Source organism: Monodelphis domestica, chromosome 7 (genome assembly GCF_027887165.1).
Source record: "Monodelphis domestica isolate mMonDom1 chromosome 7, mMonDom1.pri, whole genome shotgun sequence".
NCBI lineage: Eukaryota > Metazoa > Chordata > Mammalia > Didelphimorphia > Didelphidae > Monodelphis > Monodelphis domestica.
Genome location: NC_077233.1, coordinates 45,977,611 through 45,994,217, shown reverse-complemented (window position 1 = coordinate 45,994,217; position 16,607 = coordinate 45,977,611). Strand labels below are relative to the sequence as shown.

At 37.9% G+C, this 16,607-nt stretch overlaps 1 protein-coding gene across 11 annotated transcripts in view; it reads right to left on the bottom strand.

The window, feature by feature from the left end:
- ITPR1 (inositol 1,4,5-trisphosphate receptor type 1) overlaps positions 1 to 16,607 on the bottom strand; it is a 410,117-nt gene that overhangs the window by 236,139 nt on the left and 157,371 nt on the right. For 7 of the 11 annotated variants that reach the window (XM_056804557.1, XM_056804556.1, XM_056804558.1 and 4 more), the window contains 8 exons: positions 15,847 to 15,962; positions 8,997 to 9,083; positions 7,966 to 8,124; positions 6,054 to 6,152; positions 3,969 to 4,052; positions 3,725 to 3,871; positions 2,562 to 2,657; positions 1,098 to 1,142 (listed from right to left, as the gene is read on the bottom strand). In XM_056804557.1, coding sequence (XP_056660535.1) covers positions 1,098 to 1,142; positions 2,562 to 2,657; positions 3,725 to 3,871; positions 3,969 to 4,052; positions 6,054 to 6,152; positions 7,966 to 8,124; positions 8,997 to 9,083; positions 15,847 to 15,962 — 833 coding nt within the window. The remainder of the gene's footprint in view (positions 1 to 1,097; positions 1,143 to 2,561; positions 2,658 to 3,724; positions 3,872 to 3,968; positions 4,053 to 6,053; positions 6,153 to 7,965; positions 8,125 to 8,996; positions 9,084 to 15,846; positions 15,963 to 16,607) is intronic. The other 4 variants (XM_056804560.1, XM_056804559.1, XM_056804565.1 and 1 more) reach the window with 1 other exon arrangement.

Below are 16,607 nucleotides of genomic sequence, written 5' to 3'. Positions count from 1 at the left end.
AGAGAGTATTTACAGCATTGAGCAGAATATTATTGTAAGAATCCCTTTCATGTAAGAGTTGGGCTCCATGACAACTGAGGGTCCTAGAAGATTGCAAAGTAATAAAGTAGCCCTAAAGTGCTATGGAAATAGATGCTATAGCAATTTTCTAAGAAACTCTAAAAAAATTTCCACTATTATTCCTAATGCTACCAGCACACAATGTAAACTAAACTAATTATAATGTGACCCCAACTTGTTCAAATAACATATTTTCTCTTTCTCAAAGCAATGAGAACCAAAATCCAACTTTCCCAAACCTCTCCTCAAGACGAAGGCTTTCTGCTCCTTATAACTCAATATTTTACATTATTTCTGAAGGGCATATACTCAGTGTCCCTTTTCCAATCCTTCTTTGCAAACAACACTCAGAGCTTTTTGAAGTTCATGTACCTAAACAGGACCACCATTGGAAAAATAATCTATACTAGTGATATACTATCAATTTGCAATACTACACTTAACCCCCCTCCCAAAAAAAAATAAAAGAACAAGGATAGTTACCCATTTCTTGGCAACAAAGGATATGCTCTAAAAACTGAGGATGTCAAATTAAGTCTCAGGCACACTATATCTAACAGGACAGCATCACAGTCAGAAGGACATTAATTACAATACCTTGTGTTCCTTCCATGAAAAACCAAAGCTTTAGTAATTGAATAAAATCAAATCCAGTGGTACGCTACCATATCACCACTCTGTAACTTCATTTCCTTGTCTAAAAAAATGAGGACACTGGATTCAAGCAATCGAATACCTGGCCAGCTTCTTCTAGGAAAACCAATGGCTTTTCCATTCTAGGAGAGGTAACAAGATACCTTGATCAACCAGATTAAAAGAAAATCATGAGCAATAATGTACGATTTGATGTTTTGATGGATACTAGAGCCTACCCAGGGGACAGTAAATCCAAACTTCCCCTTTCATTCAAGTCCAGACTGTCCATTTCCTAATACATTTTCCTAGTGCCTACAGATACAAAAAACCTAATTAGGTTGCAGGACCTATGGTCATGCCCTGCTAGATGAAGACAAGAAGTGGCTCTTGCCCATACTTACTGAGGATTGAAACTCCAGGCATTCTTCCTCATAGTCAGGGTCTACCTGATGAAAAAGAATCATTAGGAAGTTTAAAAATCCATCATTTTCTCAGGCTTATGGTCCCACTTTTACAAGGCTTCAATGCCTGCAAGCAATGTTAGAAAGATGAGGAACCTCTTTCTTCCCTTCTACAAAACCGGCATGCCACAACTACAACACACACAAGATACACAACACAACACATACATTACAATCCATCTCTTGCCAAGTAGTCGGTTCTCAGGTCTAGACAGAAGGAATGTAATTGAACAACTATCAAAGTGATAGTATGGCTCAGATAAAAGTCTGATTAAAATCAAATCTGCAGAAAGTAATTCTAAGAAATCCCTTTTGCTAAAATTTAAGATGCAAAACCTTCCAGCAAGGGCTATCTCGATCCTGGTATAAGAGAGGTAAGGTAACCAATACTTATCTTGGCAAACTAATGCAAGCAAAACTCTACAAAGACAGTTAGTAGTTCATTAGAATTATATTTGAAATTTCAGAGTAGGATTTTTATCCTCAACTCTTAAACAGTTGTCTAAAGAGGAAAAAAAATCATAGAATCAATAAAGTATCAGATCTCCCAGACAGCTTGGAATGTTTAAGCTCCACATTCTTCAGGATAGTAGGAGTAGAATGCTGATTCACCCACTTATCTATCACCTTGAAGATCTCTGATGAATGACACCAATGCACGAGACAACAGAAGTCTTTTGACGTACTTTATGGAACTGCTATGAATAAATTTCAACATCTGCCGCACTGCAGGAAGTCTCCTTAATTTAATATAGAAATTAAAAAGAAAATTCCTTCTGTCCTTCACTGCTGAATGTTTCCTTTAAAATTCTTGACTGCCATTTGATATGGTTATTTTCCTCAAATTTGACTTTTTTAATAAAAAGATTTGGCTTTGCCTCCATCAACTCAATGTACAAAATGACTGAGTTTCTTTATTTGAAATAAAAAATATTCAGAAGGTACTTTCGGATTAGTTCTACTTGCAGGAAATGATATCAAGATTATTCTTGCTCACAAAATAGAACATATTTCTCAATTTTCTTCACATTTCTGGCACATTCATGCCATGTGTCTATTTATGAAATCAACCCATAATTATTCCAAAGAAGGGTGTGGAGTATGGTTGGACTTAACAAGATGGACAAATGAAATTAACTTATAGTCCTAAAAGGTCATTTGAGGACTAGTTTCTAAACTACTTCTTCATCAAATCTTAATTAAAGATCCAATAACTAAACAAAATGAAAGGATTTTTCCTCTCTATTTCTTCCTGTAGAGGTGTTAATAAGCATCTATATAGAAGTGGTAAGGAAGAAAAGTGAGTGAGGAATTCACATATCAGTTACTCAGCACAGAACAGATCAATGAAAGATAGGTGATGGGACAAGGGGTGATAAACCAAGGATCCTGGTCGCACCTTACCTCTGCTGCTAAGTAATGCCCAGTAGCAAGATGTTTGAAACGAAAGAGACTATTCCAGTATCCTGCTCCACCACGACATGGGTCATGTTGTACCACCTGGCAAGAGGATGTATATACCATGTTAAAGAAAATTTAATGTATTTACAAAATCACACCAAGTTGACATATTTAAATGGACGTGAAGACTGGCTAAATAAATAAATACATTTCAACAAGTCTTTTCTAGGACTAAACTTACGGGACAATTTAAATAAGGTTTTTTCACAATCCAAATTAAATCTACTGGTTAACAGAATTAAATTAGTATTAAAACCTTGTGTTCACAGACAGATTCGCTTAAATTTTTTAAGTTAAAAACCAGGTTGGAATTCATCTACACCTATAAGATTTACAAGTTAATTGCATGAGTATCAAAACATCAGCTAGCACACACATGGTTTTCTGGAGGTTGAAGAATTTAGACAATTTCATGTACTCAAAATGATCCATTCTCATTCCTTCAATTTCTTTTTCTTCTATTATTGCTATTGTTAACTTTTCTAATATTACGCTAAATAATACTGGTGATAATGAGCACCCTTGTTTCACTCCTGACCTTACTGGGAAGGCTACTAGCTTCTCCTCATTAAAGATAATACTTGCTGATGATTCTTAAATATGGCAACCCTAAAGGTATTCTGGCTGATTACAACCATATTCATCCTAACTTGAACAATAAAGCTTAATCTTCCTTTTTTACCACGTGGAAACTTGAAAATTTTCAATTAAATTAGATTTAGTTGATAGCATGCAAGAGGCAAAAAGATGATTTCAAATCCAGCCTCAGATACTCACTAGCTGAGTGACTATAGGAAAGTCACTTAACTTTTACCCAACTCAATTTCCTCATCTGCAAAATGGTGATTAATGATAGAACTTTCCTTATAGGGTTGTTTTGAGCTTCAAATGGAATATTAATAAAAGGCATTGCAAACTTGCACAGTACTAAATATATGCTATTCGTTATCATTTAGCAATAGAGAGATGAAGGCAGATAGTTAATATATAAAACAAATAGAGTCAAGAAGATATTTTTTTTAAAAGGGAGGAAAAGATTCCGAGTAAAAGAAGATTAATCTTCAAAATGTTTGTTTTCCCCCCTTTCCCCATTCTCTTTTCCTTACCTCGACCTCCCAAAGGGCTTTGGAACTGGTTGCAGAAGTGGCTGACTGCCTCCCAGTGGTCCTCAAGAAGACATGCTGCTTCTTTCGATGCTCATCACAGGTCAGAAACTTCTCTTGCTCTGCATGGAACAATCTGACTACATCACCCTAAAGATAAAAATGCATGGGATAAAAGAAGATCTGATTCAGCTGATCCCAGATGATGAAAATACAAAGCCAATCCCATCAAATGGTTCAAACCTACCCCTTTTAATATGTCATCTTTGTTATCGCTCCATTTCATGAAAAGGACGATTTTCCAGCTGGTGTTGCAGTTGACAGAATTGACCTGGAAAACAAATGATTAGACTGACAAGGTATTCAATCAAGTAGGTCAGCCCTGACACACAGGAACCCCTTGATCAAGCTCATTAAGTTCTCATTACTACACCGGTGATAAAACTAAGGATGGGGAAAAAAAACCAAACTCTGGCAAGTTGTCAAGAACCAAAATGCCTATAGATTCAAGGTGTGGACTCACTGCTAACTAGAGCAATGCCTTACTGTGGAGAAGAAAAACATCCCAAACACAGTCCTAGCACTGCCATGCTTCTTCTCATGGAGTTGACCCAGCTGTAGTTCCTGGGCCAAATTCTTCATCTTCTAAATATCTCTTATTAAGGTGAAGTGAGAAGAAGCAGGAAAATATCGTATTACAGCAGTATTAGAACTTAGCTACTCTGGTCAAGGCAATTCCAAAGGACCCATGAGGAAAAATGCTATCCACGTCCAAGGAGAGAGAACTGATGAATTCTAAATGATGATGGAAGCAGATTTGTTCCCCCCCCTTTTTTTTTTTGCACTGGTGTGTGTGTTTTGTGACATGGCTAATGTGGAATTATGTTTCATATGACTTCACGTATATAATCAATATCTATTACTTACTTTCTCAAAGAGTAGGGTGAGGGGGAAAGAGGGAAGGAGAGAATTTGAAACTCAAAAATTTTCCAAGATCTGCTATGGATGGTAGGAAATTAATCCCTGAATGACCAAATCAATGCATTCAGGGGACACAACGTCACTACCAGCACCACTACTCTGGGTCTTTAAAGTCATTGTGAGAGTAAATAGTTTAAACAAGGGCACTATGAAAACACAACAAATATAGTCAGCCAGTACACTGGAGGCAGACTGGAGGCAAGTTTCACATGGGAGTTTGGGTATGGGGACAAACATGTCCTGGGCTGGTAGACTTCACTACGTTCCAGTCTGTAACTGGTTTGGTGGGCAGTTTGAATCTTTGAACCATTTATTTTTTATTTTCTGGGATTTTCCAAATTTCCTAATTTTTTTTTCATATTTTTCCCATGGCTAATCATGGGAACTGAATCAACAGATACTGAATTTAGGGGCACAACTGTAACTGGGAAATATTTAATGAAATAAATAAAAAGATGATTAAAAATAAAGATATTAATAAAAATTTAGAGAAATATCTCTTGCTAGCAACCCTACCAAGCCTCTTCCTCACCAGCCAGGAAGGAAAGGACTGGAAGGGAAGGGAAAGAAATAAGCATTTATAGACTGCCTTGGAAGGAAGCTAGGTGGAGCAGTAGATAGTGCTGGGTCTGTAATCATGAATTAGTTCAAATCTACCCTTTGTCTCTTACCAGTTGGGTGATACTAGGCAAGTCACTTAACCTTATTTGCCTCTGTTCTTTATCTGTAAAATAAGCTGGAGAAGGAAATGGCAAACCATTCCAGTATCTTTGAGAAGAAAATTCCAAATGGGGAACAAAAAGTTGGACAGAACTGAAAATGACTAAATAACAATAACAAAAATGTGCCAGGCCCTATACTTGAGAGCTTTGTAACAAATATTATCTCATTTGATGCTCACAACAACCCTAAGAAGTAGGTGCTGTTATTATCCCCATTTGATAGAGGAAGATACTGAGGGAAACAGATTAAGTGACTTGCCCAAGGTAACTCAGCTAGTAAGTGTTAAAGGGTAGATTTGAACTTAGGTCTTCATAATTCTATGTCCAGCACAAAGCCTTAAGAACTAGAACTTTTTCCAATTTTAAGAGAATATAAGCTAACTTTCACACCCTGGTAACTCATTTAATGTATGTCTCCTGAGAGGCCAACTCTCCTCCACCTAAGACAACTTTCTCAAACGTTCAACAAGAACAATTCTCTCAGGTTCAGTTTTCCTCCTTTGCAAAATGAGATGGTTGGCCATGATGACCTCGAAGGTTCTTTCCAATGCTAACACTCTAGGATTCAGAGTCAATCTTTGTATCTGGTGCAGGATCACCATTCAGTGCTTTATTTTTATTGCTCTTACCTCATTGCAGCCTGGGTTGTCCACTAGCTGGTGACTGCTAGCATGAAGAGGCTGGCCAGCATTGACAGGATTCAGAACCACTTTGTCTCCAATGACAACCTAGAAAGAAAAATATATGTCCTCCTCAGAAGTATGGCGGCAAGGGGAGAAGCCTATTGGCTCCCAGACATCAAGAATCAGACATATACACACAAATAGGTTTTTCATAAGGTACAGTTCACAGAAAGTAATATAAGGGCAAGATGGCCACTGGACATCCCTTAGGAATCAACATACAGAAAAAAACTGCCCATCCACAAACCTCCATGGTGGGTAGAGGTAGCAATTTAATGGAGCAAAAGCTATTTCACCCAGTCTAGGCAAACCCTTCTCTATTTATTTCTGAGGTTCATGAACTAGGAGACTCAGCTGAAGGAATCTGAGCTATTTAACCTGGTGAAAAAAATGATGCTATTTAAGAATTTGAAGGAAAAGAAATTAATGAATCTCATTCTTGGTCCCAAAGGCCAGAAGTTGGAGCCATGATTGGAAACTTAAAGAGGAACATTTAAGTTCAACATAGGGAAACACTGTCCTTTTGCTGTTCAGACATTCAGTCATGGCTGACTCAGTGGCCCAGTACAGGATTATCTTGACAAAGATACTGGAGTGCTTTTCCAATTCCTTCTCCAATGGATTAAGGCAAACAGAGGTTAAGTGATTTTCCCAGGGTCACAAAGCTAATAAGTAGCTAAGACTGAGTTTGAATTCAAGTCTTCTGACTCCAGGCTCAAGTACTCTAGCCACTGAACTACCTAACTGCCAAAACCAAATAGGTAGCCTTGGGAGAAAATAGTTCCTCTTCACTTGAGGTTTTCAAGCAAGGGCCAAACGACCACTAGGATATATTGTACAGGGATTCCTTCTTCAAGTATGGCTTGGACAAAAATGGCCATCAGTGTTTCTTCCCATTCTGAAATTCTGAAGCCATTCTAAGGAGTTCTGTTGCTTGATGGATGGCACTTGTGTTGCTGAGACCTTGAATTAATAGTAGATTTCAACATGATTTGTTAAATTCAAAGGATCATATATTTCAAGCTGAAAGGAAACTCAGAAGCCTTGTAGGTCTGGTTCCCTTAATTTATCAGTGGGGTATCTGTCTCCCAGGAAAGTTAAGTGAATTGCCTAACATGGCTACCAGGTAGCAGGGCCAGAAGCTAAATTCAAGTTTGCCAACTCCAAGCATAGCATCCATATGCCCTCTCTAGAATTTTCCAAGATAGTTCCTATAAGAGACACGTAATCATGGGGTGCAGAATTATTTGCCCAGTTAGGAAGAGAAGCAAGCAATTTACTCAGTGTTTTAAAGGCTTTAAGATAGACAGCATAGTCCATTTTGGCAGAGCTGTGAAGTATTTCCCTATGTTGTACTTAAATTTTCCTCCTTAGTTTCCAATCATTTCTGCAACTTCTGTCCTTTGGGGTCAAGAAAAAGACGAATTCCTTTGCCATATGCCAGACCTTCAAGTGCTTTTATAAAAAGCATCATATTCTCACCCTGTCCCCCTACTCAGAAAAACTAGGCAAGGGCTAGGCAATTGGGGTTACATGACTTGCCCAGGGTCTACTTGCTAGAAAGTGTCTGCAGCCAGATTTGAACCTAGGACGTCTCTTTCTAGGCTTGGCTCTCTGCAACTTCATTTCAATAATTCAACAAATACTGGTTAAGCACCCACACACTGTGTGTACATGGTGCTGGGGATACAGAGACACAAAGAAAACTGTCCTTGCCTGCAAGAGGTTTGGGTTTACATTCTGCTCAGGATCAGGGATGAAGATTATGTCATCATCTCCAGTTCTCTGAAAGCCAGGACTATAAAATGAAGTTGTGGCGTGACGTTAAGAGGGCCTTCTTACAGGGATTTGTACTCACACTGTCTCCGATAGACCGTAGCTTGTAGAATGGCTGAATATAAAACCAAGAGCCTTCATTCCCAGCCTCATCCAAAGTCACTCGCATTGCATTCTTCTCTAGGAGAGCTGGAAGCCTCTTATTCACTGTTAAATATTTGTTACTTTTCAAATGCAGGAGCTAAAACCCACAAAAAGAGAAGAAGGAAATCCATGAAGGCCATTCTTTCCTTGGGATAACTCAGCTGTATGCAAAGATACCTTTTTAAGGAAATGTACTTATTCCAGAAGTGAACCTAGTTTGACTAATATTTCATCAAGAATAAGTTCAATTGAGGAGTTCCAAAGGGGTTTTTCCCCATGTAAATAATACTGAGAACTTTTGACTTAAAAGACCATAAGAGGACACAGAAAAAAAAATGTACTCTGAGAAGAGGAGGGATCCCTTGCAGAAGGGTGGACCAAGGTGAGAATTCCACTCCATTCCCCTGTGCATTCTCTCCAGTGTTAAGGATTTTCAATAAAAGCTACCAGGCTAATTGTTAGCCCCTGAAGAATATAAAAATAGATTCAGAGCTAGTGTGGAAGCAAACTGACCTCCTTACAGAGGGCACAGAGAATGGATGGTTATTCATTCCCATTCATTCTAGTTCATGCCAGAGGCAAGAGAGACAAGCACACAACAAGCTCAGAAGCCAAGAACTGAACTCAGAAATGTGGGCTCTTTCCAGCAATGTGTTCGCCATTAATATGAGGTAATAATTAATTTAAGTCCCAAAGTCCTATCTAGGCTTCAGGTTTAAGAGCGGCTGAGGGCTAAGGATCACCTGAATAGAATCATTATTCCTTCTCAAATTTTGGCTCACAAATTTCCTCCATCTTTTACCCCAGAAAAGGGGTTCTCTTGGCAAGAACTGGCATTTGAAAGGAAATCTCAGATCTTCAGATACTTTTCTTTACATTTAGCTGGGCTGTCATGGCTATAAGAAGTTATCCTTTGTTCAAACACATTGTGGAACTCCAAAAAGCATGGAGCGTGCCATCACCACCTACCTGAATGACATTGCCATACTGGATGACGGTTCCCAAGAGCTTCCTGTTTTCTGTCTCATTTTGCTTTTTCTCCAAATCTGCTGCATGCTGAAAAGAAAGGAAAAAAAAAGAAAGGATTGCCAGTGAAGGGGCAGCTTTCTTCTGCCAAATGGTTTGAGGATCCCTTCAGAATTTGCAGCAATCAAATAAAATTCATGGGTACATGAGAACAGTCAGGAATTGAGTGAAATCAGGCAAAGAACTTGACGAACTATGCTTCTCTTTGGCTTTCCACTGTTCTCTTCCATCTTTCAGCCCCCACATTTCTGCCCTCTCAACCCATTCCCCATTCCCCATTCCCACCTTCACCCCCCAAAAGGGTGGAGGTGTGACTGAAATCTATGTGAATGCAAGAATAGATTATCAGCTTTCCCTGAATGTATTCAAAGGGTGTGTGATACAAGAAAGTCTTAGTAAACATGAAGAGACCAGTGAATGTTGGGCAGGCTAAAAAAGACATAGGGAGGTTTCTGGAATTGTTTGAAAGGCTCTTGTCCTGAATAGCCCTTCTCATTATTTTATATGCCTAATATTCATTCATTTACACAGTTATTAATGAACTGCCATTAAGTGTCAGAGGCAGAACTGGAACTCGGGTCTCTCCTGGCTCCAAATTAACCTCTCTTTCCACTACATTACTTTTCTTCTATCACAGCCACCCTGAAAGGTCTTTGTACTCAGCGCTATTTAGGAAAATGTGAATTTAATGCCCTTCTCCTAGGCGTGGGTAGGTATGGACCAAAAAGTAACACATGGGGAGAAACTTAGTATCCAATCTAGTCAGTAAGTATACCAGGGCTTCCCTCGCTAGATTTCCCCAAACTCCCAGTATTCTCTTACATCAATGTTCTCCTAAGTGGCCAGACATTGGCCTTACTCAGCTTCCTGTACATGATTTCTCACTGCTCTGGCCAAGAGCAATGATGCTGGCCAGACAAAATAATGTTTATAAAGTACTCTCTCACTATAAAGTGCTATACTCAATTAGCCATTTCCTATGAATTCAATCCATTTACAACATTATCTTTTACTGTGCTGCCAATGACAAGCCATTCTTAATTATGTACAAGTGGTCTAAAGTCTACAACATTTTGATGCCCAAATGGCTCCCCTTAGACCACAAATTCCAGGATCCTCCTGATACTAGTTAAAGAAAATTTCATACTAAAAATAGGGGGAAAAAAGGAAAATTCAAACTGGCCTCTTTAAAGTATCAGGGTTAGGTTTGGCAAAATTTTAAAGTAGGAGGCAGAAAAATACAATAGAAAAATTCCTGGATCTAAAGTCAGGAAGATCTGTGTTCACCTACCTCAGAGGTTTATAAGCTGTGCAAATCATCTTGCCTCTCTTAACCTAAAGTTTCCACATCTATGCAATGGATGATGACGGCTGTATTACTTACCTCAAAGGGTTGTTCTAATAGTAATGTATGGGAAGGGCTTCAAAAACCTTAAAGAGCTAAACAAATGCCAGTTACATCTCCTCTTCCTCCTCCTTTTCTTCCTTCTGCCACCATAACGTGTGTGAACTCAGATAAGGCACAATTTCTGTGGGCCCAAGTTTCCTGTTCAAGATGACTCACTCTCTCTGAAGTCAGAAGAAATGAGTTCAAATCCCACTTCTGAGGATTACTACATGCACAACCCTAGGCAAGTCACTTAATGTAATGGTAAGAGCTAATATTTTTTGAGAATTTTGATGTTTGTCAATTATCTCAACTGCTTCACAGATTTCCTTATCTGTAAAGTGAGAGAAATCAATTCAGGTAGCTTTCCAGCTCTCAGATGGATGATTTTATGACTGGATGATCTGTAGGATTCCATTCAATTCAAAAACTATGATCGCTCTTTTCCCTTCAAATCTAATTCAACTCCAAACTCTCTCTAGTCAAGTACCTCTGTCTGGTCACCCTTAGGACTCATCTCAAAGGCTGATGAATAACAAAACCTGGGCTATGATGGATAATACATGAAAAGCAGATACTCATGAAATGTCAAAAGGGAAAAGTCTTCAGCACATTGGGAGGCTTACAGGCACAAGTAAGATTCACCTAAAATGAGAAAGCATGAATGGGCTGAAATTTGGCTTTATTTAAGCTTTGATTAAAATCCCATCTTTTACAGGAAGTCTTTCCCAAACCCTTTTAATTCTATAGCCTTCCCTCTGTTAATTTTTCCTATTTATTTTTTAAAAAATATTTTAAATAACTAGTCATTTGTTTTTAATAAATAATAACTTATTGTTCCTATTTATCATATATAGCTTATTTATATATGTCTGTATGAGTATAAACATACATATTTGTGTGTGTATTTGCATGTTGTTTCCCCATTCAACTGTTAGCTCCTTGAAGTCAAGGACTGTCTTTTGCCTCTTTTTATATCCCCCAACACAGTGTCTGGCACATAGAAGGCATTTAATAAATGTTTATTGACTAATTGATTAATTTAACCTAATGAAGGGAATAGCTACATAGAGGAGAGAATAGATCCATTTATTTATCAAAGTAAACCAAAGAGTTATTGGATATTCATTGGTTGTTATTTCTACCAGGTAACACAGCAGCATTTTAACTGTGCCTTCTTACATGCAGAGGACACCAAATCCAAAGGGCTTGTAATTACAGCAATTTCAGACACCGTAGAAAACCAGTTGGGGAATTATTTAAGAGCGGAAGATCTTTGAGTACGCATGGAAACACACTGTGTAAGGAGTTCCCTCCTCCACCCACATACATGCCTCCTCTAAGTCAAGACTTAAAAGCTTAAATCTGATGGGGAAAGTTAAACTGAGATGTTGAGTTCCAAAATAAACTGCCAGTCAGTGTATAAGAACTATGTGAGATTGTCCCTTCACTGATGCAAATAATAAAGAATTTATTCTCACTCTAACAGATCTTTAAGATAAAATTTCATTCACAGGTTTCTCTATTTATAGTAGCTTGGCTCTACAATCTGATGATTCTGAGCTGAGAAATTTTTTCACTGGATTAAAATATAAATCTCTGTAGAGATTGGACTCTCACACACACACACACACACACACACACACACACACATATCCAGGCACAGCACAACTAATGAAGATGTTGGTTGACCCTTAATGATAGCTTTCTTCTCCATTTGTTATTTAGAGAAAAATGTTTACATTCAACATCTAGGATCTTCCTGTTAATGTTTATTTTTTTTTTCAAAAATGGCTTTTTTCAGCAAATCTTTTGGAAAGATGTCACCAAACATATTTAAAAAGGAAATTATATCTTGAGAAGAAAAAGCAATGGAGTTAAATAAAACTAAAATCATCTTTACTACCCTGAAATATCCTTTTTTTTTCCACTTATAAAACCATTATGATAAAAAACATGGCCACTTGCTTAAATGATCTATCCATAAGCATTTAGTAAACTTTTACTCTAAGCAGTGCATTGTGGCAGGCCCTAGAACATATAAAGATGTTTTTAATAATTCTGGTTTCTAAAGGAGCTTATATTAAAATTATATATTCCTCTTTCACATCCACTAATGTTTCAGTCCAAAGCCTCATTGTGATGCAGTGGTGACCTTGGCTTCTTGACGGCTATCTCAAGAGAGCTCTTGCTTCAGCATGTTCTGCCAAGTTGGCAAGACTTGAGTAACTTATGAGTGAAGTATGTCTGTTGTCTAAGGGGCAGTCTAGCTAAGTGTGGAGAAGGGTCATGGATTACAAAGTACGGCAGCAAAGTTTTACTGTTGGAAGTATCCATGAACACGATTTGTGGAAGTACCTCATTTTACAGGCAAGGAAAGTAAGGTTCTAGAGGACTTAAGTTCTCACCCAAAGGCTCATGGGTAATAAGTGGCAGAGCTGATATTTGAACCCATGCCTTCTGATTCTGAACCCTGTGGTCTCTCTATTCACCATCATCCCTAGGTTGACTAATGACAACACTGGGTGACAGTAACTCTCAAAGATGAAATCAGAAAGGGGTTGGCATCTGTTTCAGTGACGGGAGTATCCAGAGAGATGAAATTACAGCTCTGATATGTTAACACATCCCTCTCTATGGAAGCTTGAATTGTGCTTCAAGCTGACAAGAAACAGGGGCCAACAGACCAAACACAAACATGGAAGCAATGCATTCATCACTGAAGATTTTAATTGAATAGCAATGACTTAGGAATAAATACCAAAAATGTGTCTGGAAATTCCATAGTCATCATCAAATTTAAAAACAGCAAAAAGGAGTGATAGCTCAAAATTACTCAACTCAATAGCTTTATTAGAGAGGTAAAATGTACAATAAGGCTCATGAATGAATCTACCTGCCTTTCTAGAATGGAGCATTAAATCCAGAGGTTAAATTTATTATTATTATTTCATAGGCAGTTCCTTTTTCTTTTATATAATATCCATGAGGAACAAAAAGGAAAATCCACCTGATAAGTATTCTTCTCAAAATGTGCAGATAGCAAACATTTCCCTTTAACTTCATCAGGCAGTACTGAGAAAGTCACCCCCGACATGTATTGGCCTCTAGATATCAGCAATAATCATGTTGTTTTAGGGTAAACAAGTGAGGTTGTATGTAGAAAACATGATAGGCAAGTGGGGATGCTGGAAAATGATTTGATAATGAATGGACTCAAATTTGCTAATGGATCACCAAAACTATTTCTAATAAAGTTGAGGCGTCTATTTGCTAAGTTGCTAAAGCAAACACTGAGTTTGCCAATGATCTACTGTCTCTAGATATATTTTCCAGTTTCCTTTCTATCCAATATATGTTACAACTTTATCCTTAAACTGAGGGCACACCACCTGCTCCTCTTCTCCTTGTATAATAATCAGTTGAAAAGTAATTAGAGTTCAATAGTAATGGCTATGCGTATTAATTCAGTAATAGTACGAAGTTCTTTAGAGAAAATCAAAATGAACTTTTTTTACCAATGCCTGGGCTGCTATTTACTCTGCTGCTAACATTGGAAAAACCTGATTATATGACTGCAAAAAAGGTCATTGGGATAGTAGGCAAGTGTTCTCCCCCAATCCCTCATTTTAAGGTCAACAAATTTAAAATACATTATAGGATCTCATAGTAGGCTTCTGGAAACGAGTAATGCAGGATAGAGTCTCAACAGTCAACAACAGGGTTGTCACCATCTCAGCTCCTCTTATCCTGTGAAAGCTCAAGGCTCATATTGACAATCAGTCATTTCTGAGAATCAAACAATGTGGGAGTCTGTTTCAAGGGAACAGGTAAATCAGTGCCAGGAAACAGGCAAGACCTTTAAAATGAATGCCATGGGGGAAAGGGAGGAAGAATAAAGGAAGCATGACCAGAAGATATATGAGAATGGTTTAGTCCATGGAAAAACGCCTAGACTAAACTTGTCAGGTATGTTACAGTAGAGATTCCTTTCGGGTATAGGTTGGACTAGATGGCTACTGGGGTCTCTTCCAACTCTCGAATTTCAGTGAATCTGTAAACACTAAAGACCACTAGATGTCAGCCTTTTTAAATCACTGTGGATTCTTGAGAGCAAGCAAAGGAAGTCAGATGGTCTAGATATCTCATCCCATATATGGTGTTAATTTGAAATAATCCAAACTTTATTATGGGGGCTACACATTCAGAGCTTAAAAGAAAGACATCCAAATGAAAAGAGCCACAGTCCAGAAAAGTCACAAGACTAACTCATCTTTTAATTAGCCTAGTGAATATTTGAAAGTCATCCATATATTTCAATTGCTTCTTTGTACAGTCAGGGAGACTAAAAGTTAACATCTCTGGTCCTATCTTAGAGGGAAAGGCAAAAATGGGTACTTTTCCTCTGAATAAAATTAATATGGGTTATGAAAATATTTCATTTTACTTTTTTAAAAAATCAGATTAAAAGATGGCATTCTGCCATTAGTGAGCTATAGAAGTGGTCTAGCAGGGAGAGGAAACATTTGGGGATTGAGAAGTGCTCACAAGACTAAATACATCTTCATTGTACAAGAAGATGACCGAACAAATTTGGGTCTGCTGAATACAATGTTTATATTCTAGCTTCTGACCCAACTAATTGGACATCTGCTTTGAACTGTTTATATTTGTGGTGATGGATTTGTGCTGATCTCTTCCCTTACCCCATTTAGAACCCACAGTACACATCAGTGAGATGACTGGCCAGGGTTAAGAGTTCAGCCTGTGAACAAAAACAGGGCAAGGATAACTAACCCTTGCAGAGACTGCATTCTTGATCTGGATGGATCACCTCTTTCACAAAAGAACTGAGCCTATTCAATAATACTGAACATCACCACCGAGCCCCAAATGGCAATAATATTATAATACCTTGGTTTTATAGCGGTGTCTTTCTTCAGAAGAGAATTCCTGGGAGGTGGGAGGGGGCAAATATTACCATCACAATTTTACAGATGGATAAACTGTGGTTCAGATTGGATAAGCAACTTGCCCAGGGTCACACAGCAAATCAGGACCAGAAGCTGAAGGTCTCCCGATTCTCAATCCAGTGAAAAATCAATACAATTAATGTGCCCTCAAAGTCTGAAGCCCCAAGATGCATTAGAAAGGAAAATTTCACAGAAATTGTGGAGGAAGGCACTAGCTCTTGTGAAACCTGTCAACCATCTTCCTTTTGGGGGTAAGGATAAAAAAAAGCCTTCACCACTTGATTAAACAATGTAAATAATAGAGTGCACCAAGGCAGGGTTTGGGCAGAGATTTGACCCTGCCACCACCAAATACCAATCAAATGCAAAATAAGACCAGATGTAGAAATGGGAGAGCATCACAAAATATGGCTGGGCCAACTTCGATACATACGTGCAATTTGTTAAGTAGTACTGCATCCGTCGTGCTGTTTGCGCCAGGCTTTGCAGCTTTCCAAAACTGCTTCTGGGCAGAGTATCGATTCATAGGACATAGCTTAAAGAGGCAATCTAGAAGGAAAATGAGAACAGGGGAAGAAAATATTTTGAGAAGTTGGAGAAAAGACCGCATGCAAAAACTTCTTATCTACTTCCTCTAAATTTTTACCACATCCTCACTTTATGAAATAGACATATATGTGTACTTGAATATTCACAAACAAATCACAATTTGAGGAGCAGTTGACTTTGGTGAATAAATGAAACCAGTTGAGGACCTCTTTCATCAAGTCTCAAAGAACCTTCCATCTTGAAAAAGAGGGTTTCCTTTGGTTATTCATCCAAAGAAGGTAAAGCTCAATTATTTTGGAATCTACTCACTTAGGATACGAGATCTTTAGACAGGGGGTCACTTCATGTTATTTAAAAAAAAAAAAGAAGTCTAAGGAAATCACCGTTGTAAATATTACTGTATGGGGAAGGTAAAAGTACACAACTTTCACACATTATAGGATAATAATAATAACAATAGTAGTAATAGATAGTATTTATATGATGCTATCAGGTTTGAAAAGTACTTTAAATATGTTAACTTACTTGATCCTCACATCAACACTATGAGATATATGTTGTCATCCCCATTTTGCATATAAGGAAACTGAGGTTGAAACAACTAAACTGATCTAAGAGAAGATTTAAATACATGTCTTTGTGCCT